The sequence below is a fragment of the Limulus polyphemus genome, unplaced genomic scaffold, assembly GCF_000517525.1.
Source record: "Limulus polyphemus unplaced genomic scaffold, Limulus_polyphemus-2.1.2 Scaffold2454, whole genome shotgun sequence".
NCBI lineage: Eukaryota > Metazoa > Arthropoda > Merostomata > Xiphosura > Limulidae > Limulus > Limulus polyphemus.
This window is the reverse complement of record NW_013668064.1, coordinates 148,391-154,694: the sequence shown is the minus strand read 5'-3', so window position 1 is coordinate 154,694 and position 6,304 is coordinate 148,391. Positions and strand designations below refer to the sequence as shown.

Below are 6,304 nucleotides of genomic sequence, written 5' to 3'. Positions count from 1 at the left end.
GCCACGTGGGGGGGTGGCATTATTGTGGAAAACCTCTATATATAATTAAGAATTAAGCCCCTATTTATTACATTTTCTTGTGAAAACAATCAAACTGTAAATAGTATAATGTGTGCTTTATACTTTTCCCATTATGTATGGCTTTTGGACGAGTAAATTTGTCTGGTAACTAAAAAAATAATCTCTTTTTAAATGATAAATTTACAAATCATTTAATAATAATCAAACCACAGTAGGTGTATATTTTTTAGGTGTTAGAAAATCATTTGATAGTGTTTGGCACAATGCCATTAAACATAAGTTACAAAAGCTAAATATTAATGAAACTAAAATTAGATGGATATCGAACTTTCTAACCGATACAACAGTTAAAGTTAATGATACGTTATCAAAAACATTCAATATCACGACAGGAGTACCGCAAGGATCCGTCCTTTCGTCACTCCTATACATCATGTTTGTTAATGACATCCCATTTTCCAACTTAATATATATACACTCCACTCTCAACATGCTGACGACATAGCAGTCTGGAGCATATCTAGGAACCTACTCATAGCAATGACCCGTGTCTGAAAATCTCTGAATTTAATTCTTAAATGGCGTAACAAATTGAGAGTTATATTAGATCCAACAAAAACACAGGCAAGAACATTTTTCAAAAAATTACATAAACACATGAAACTCTCAAGAAATCAAATTTATACTAAGAGACACACAAATAAATGTGAGTAACAACATCAAATTCCTCGGTATCACCTGTAATACCCATCTAACATGGAACAAACATATTTAAAACATACATGACTCTATTAGCAAACGTATCAACTACATAAGACTAATTTATAGGTAAGAAACATCCATAAAAAATGTACAAAACGTTTGTTCGCCCACTTATAGAATATGACTGTAAAATAACCTACAATATGTCAGAAACCAATCATTTCCTTAAATTTCGTTTCAATAAAGCCTACCTAAAATAAAATGATTTCCTAAATTCATATGATGTCAACTTAATACATGTCTGGATCTTTCTGTCTCGCCTCGTCTACATCCCCACCACTGGAAAAAAAAAAACTCTGACGACATTCTTCACAGCTTTTTCTCTCAAAACTTCCCGCCATTTTGTTTCTAATCGTAATTGCAACCACTGTAGCAAATTATTCTCACGCGTGTGGGGTTGAAGGAGAACAACCGAGCACCCCCTGTTGGGAAGAACAGGCAACTATCATGTTACTTTCTCTTCCTTCAAACTAAATACCTGCCATGTTGAGTTTTTTGTTTTAGGTTTGTTTTAGCACAAAGCCACGTAAAAGAAATTTATACAGTATTTGCAGCAAGGATGAAACTAGATGTAAGCCTTCTAGCTTCCCGCGAATCGCCGGGAGGGGTGAGGAGGAATTTTAAGGGATTGAATTATTTAAGACTCTCACACTTGAATAAACTAATAAATGATAGAAAACCGAAGATTGATTTCTATTATCTCTTTTTTTTCCCTTGTTTTATCATAATAAACGTGGTTTCAATCCAGAGTAACAATTTTGTGTTTGTTAAAAGAACAAAATAATACCTCTTTCTTCTACCAAAAAAAGAAGAAGTAAAAATACAATTACACTAATAAAACTACTCTTTTATTCAGATGGAACTTGACGGAGTTTTCCCTATGTTCCAAGAGTTGCGGAGGCGGAATTCAGAACCGGAAAGTTCAGTGTATTCAACAGTTGGGACGTAAAGAACGAGGTTTAATAGTTCTTCGGAATAACTTGTGTCCACAACCTCCACCGAGATCTCAACAATATTGCAATGTTATCGACTGTCCCGCCAGGTGGCAGGTTGGAGCGTGGAGTAAAGTGAGTTTGTTATTATCGACTGTCCCGCCAGGTGGCAGGTTGGAGTGTTGAGTAAAGTGAGTTTGTTTGTTTGTTATTATCGACTGTCTCATCAGGTGGCAGGTTGGAGCGTGGAGTAAAGTGAGTTTATTTGTTTGTTATTATCGACTGTCCCGCCAGGTGGCAGGCTGGAGTGTGAAGTAAAGTGAGTTTGTTTGTTTGTTATTATCCACCTTTCCTGCCAGGTGGCATGTTGGAGTGTGGAGTAAAGTGAGTTTGTTTGTTTGTTATTATCCACCTTTCCTGCCAGGTGGCTGGTTGGAGTGTGGAGTAAAGTGAGTTTGTTTGTTTATTATTAAGCATAAAGCTACATAATCGGCTTTCCGTGTTCTGCCCACCGCGTGTAACGAAACCTTAATTTTAGCGTTGTAAGTTGTGAGAGTTATCACTAAGCCTCTGGAGGGGTGGCAGTAAAGTGAACAAACTCAATTGAGCGATGCGTTTTTGTTACAGAAACCATAAAACGGTTAATTGGAATACATCAGAAACCATAAGAAGGTCAGTGTGAACATTTTCTAGACGTAAAATGGCGAAAGAAAACCATATATAACTAACCCTAGTTTTAATGAAATTCGTGACTTATATAACGCTAGATGAGTATAGTTGACTTGATTTTATAATTTGTTAATTAATCCAATAATTAACGAGCATGAAAATATGGAATGTTACTATAATGCACAAACCATTGTTCTTATGCATATTGTACTCTGAAGTACAAAGAAAATTATTTTTCTTGTGATTGTAAAATACGATCAGTTGAAAGCAACTTGTTTTAACAAATACTCAAAAATTCTCTCTGAGTTTTTTGGTGTGAAAAGAAAACAAATACAAGATAGTTAGATCACTGGAGAATGTACATTGAAAAATGTTTTTTGAGGCTTAAGACCATCTTCTTTGTGGATATCTCAATTAACCTTTGGATATATCAACTGATTTACCCTTTGGATTTATCAACTGATTTAACATTTGGATTTATCAACTGATTTAACCTTTGGACTTATTAATTGATTTAACCTTTGGATTTATCAACTAATTTATCCTTTGGATTTATCAACTGATTTATCTTTTGGATTTATTAACTGATTTAACCTTTGGATTTATCAACTGATTTATCCTTTGGATTTATCAACTGATTTAACCTTTGGAGTTATCAACTAATTTAACCTTTGGATTTATCAACTGATTTAACCTTTGGATTGATCAACTGATTTATCCTTTGGATTTATCAACTGATTTATCCTTTGGATTTATTAACTGATTTAACCTTTGGATTTATCAACTGATTTAACCTTTGGATTTATCAACTGATTGATTTTTTGGATTTATTAACTGATTTAACCTTTGGATTTATCAACTAATTTAACCTTTGGAATTATCAACTGCGATATTGCATAATTATTTAATATCAATATAACGAACGATATATTATTCTAGTACTTAGCCAAAATTATACTTTGATGACAAAAATAAGTTAATCAAGTTTACTAAAAATATGTTTTTTAATGGGGTAATTTCTCAAAGAAAACTTTGTTTCTCCTGGTTTTCTGTTCCCGGTCTAAAAAATCATATTAACTCGACAAAATAATACATTTATTTATTCATTGTTATTCCTCTTCAGAATTTTGTTTATAATTTTCAAACCTTATCCAACAGTACGAAATAAGGCACATTAATTTTAACTAAACAAACGTCGCGATATACGGGATACTGTTCTGATTGATTACCTGTCTGTAAGAACACATAATAACACCAGTTAACATGTGCATTGAGTGTTCTGCGTTAAAGTAGTTGATTAAACGAGTTTAAACATTTTGAGTTAAGGTAAAACAAATATTTGTACTCGTTTCAAGTATCGTGTATTGAAAATATCTAAAACGTGACATCAAAGAAAACTACGAAAATAGATTTTCACGTGCTCTTGTAGTAGAAACAACCTTATACAGTGACATCTTTCGGGGCTATGCCTCTGGACAATGTCAACAGTAGTTTATTAAAAATTACACCCAACTTAATCCAGCTTACACGTACTCGTTGTTGTAAAGCAATTTGCTAATACAAATAGTGTCTCAATCACTACTGTTTCTATCGTGTCCTAACCGGCCTGAATAGCCCTGGTAATGGACGAAAGGCCTCGTCGGCACTGGATGTAGCAGATGTAGTGGGTTGATGTATTATTATACATTTTTCTTTTCTTTCAATTAGAGATTCTTATTATTAAATGTTACTATTATTAATTTTTGCGACTTAGTTCTTACTTTATTTTAACTTTTAATCGTTCTGAATTAACATGTTTTTAAAATGTTTTCCTCAGTGTTCTCACCTGTGCGGTGGAGGAATACGAACCAGAAAAGTAAAGTGTGTTAAAGTAATTCCTTTTGAGAACAAAATAAACCAACCCCAGTCTAGTTGCCAAGGAGATGCTAAACCAGTTATGCAGGAAGTTTGTGGAATCAAACCTTGTCAAGAAAAAGATAAAACCAGCAATGAAGGGCCACCTTACATCAAGATTTCAAAGCAAGACTATATCCAACAAGAACCATACAAGAACGTGAAGTTGAACGTTGGAGGCCGAGCGGTTCTTTTAGAAAAAACGACTGTTAGAATCAGATGTCCTGTCCAAAGATTTAACAGATCACACATTCGATGGCAGAAAGAACAGAAGGATCTGGCAGCGAGTCGAAAATATCGTTTTAGTAACAGAGGAACACTTAAAATAAAAAACATATCACTTATGGATGCAGGACAGTACACCTGTAGGGCGGGGTCTGTAAAAGCAGATATAACCTTAATTGTCAGACCTTTACCTTTCAAAAACTCGAGGGAAGGCATAACAGTTGAGGGGTCTAACTTATTAGGAGATAGAAAAGATCCCCACATTGAAATTACACAACAATCCTACACCCAGAGCTATCCTAAAGAGAGAGTTAACCTCAAGATTGGTGGCATTGCTACTCTTTACTCGGGATCAGATGCCAAAATTCGTTGTCCAGTATCAGGTTACGATAGGTCGCTAGTACAGTGGTTTAAAGGAAATATGAGGTTAACGCAAAAGAACAAGTATAAAATCTCACCTACTGGTGCAATGACCATCAAGTCACTGAGATTAGAAGACAGCGGCAAGTACACATGTGTAGCTGGTTCATCTAAAGCTGACATGATCATAGACGTTAAACCAGTTTATTCAAAGTTTTCTCATGACGTGGACCGGACAGTAGAAAGACCAGAAGTTTCATCAGGTACTACTCAAGCTATTATGAAAACTTAACTTCCACCTTTAGTGTATATCCCTTTTAGGCCCGGCATGGCCAGGTGGTTAGGGCGCTCGACCCGCAATCTGAGGGTCGCAGGTTCGAATCCCCGTTACATCAAACATGCTCACCCTTTCAGCCGTGGGGGCGTTATAATGTTACGGTCAATCCCACTATTCGTTGGTAAAAGAGTAGCCCAAGAGGTGGCGGTGGGTGGTGATGACTAGCTGTCTTCCCTCTAGTCTCACACTGTTAAATTAGGGACAGATAGTGCAGATAGCCCTCGTGTAGCTTTGCGCGAAATTAAAAAAACAAACAAACAATATCCCTTTTAAAGTAAATGTAAAATAACTAGTAGAATATATATATAGATATATGATTGTAAATGATGAACCCTACATCCTAGATGAATGAAGTCTGAAACTTAGAAGCTGTCAATGGATATTATGACGTTACTGTAATGTTAGGAGGTGTGTTTTCATTTTTACAATTCCGTAAACATTTCGCGTTCCCAGGGTGTTTTTTTTTATTCGTGTCAATAACTGCGTCCAACATAGACAGAATTTGATCGATCCCTCTCTGGTTGTATTTGATAAATATCCAGCTGGTTGTATTGGATGATCAAAGATAAAGATCGTTTTTATAGTGAGGCAGTAAGCCTGTGATACTCCTGTGTTAAGCACTTTCAAAATTTTTTTTTGTTTGCCTGATGTGTTATCACTATCGATGGTGAACCGAAGAATTGGGTTCTGTATTCAGTGAATGAGATGGTGGTGGGAACTCATAAAAAGTAGAGATTTTCTGTATAATCCTGAAATCCATTTCATACCTATTCTAAATCCTGGGTCTTTTTCTTAGTGTTGGTCTATTCGTTTTAGATACCTTCATTTATATACAAAATAACCAATATTTATGTACATATGTATATGTGTTTATATATATATATATATATATTGATGAAAGAGTTAGACACAGGATCACACACAAAAGGTGCAATGAATTAAAAAAAGACCCAAAACTCTAGCGCTTTCGAAGAGTTGAGTATTCTTCTTCCAGAAAGCACTCGAGTTTTGGGTCTTTTTTTGAAATTCATTATATATATATTATTTGATTTTTTTGTTTGTTTGAACTTAAGCACACAGCTACACAATGGGCTATCTGTAGCTC

General features: G+C 34.9%; 1 protein-coding gene across 1 annotated transcript in view; it reads left to right on the top strand.

Moving 5' to 3' along the window:
- LOC106466999 (ADAMTS-like protein 1) overlaps positions 1 to 6,304 on the top strand; it is a 36,272-nt gene that overhangs the window by 17,811 nt on the left and 12,157 nt on the right. The window contains exons 11-12 of the mRNA XM_022395079.1: positions 1,640 to 1,850; positions 4,201 to 5,125. Of these exons, the coding sequence (XP_022250787.1) occupies positions 1,640 to 1,850; positions 4,201 to 5,125 (1,136 nt within the window). The remainder of the gene's footprint in view (positions 1 to 1,639; positions 1,851 to 4,200; positions 5,126 to 6,304) is intronic.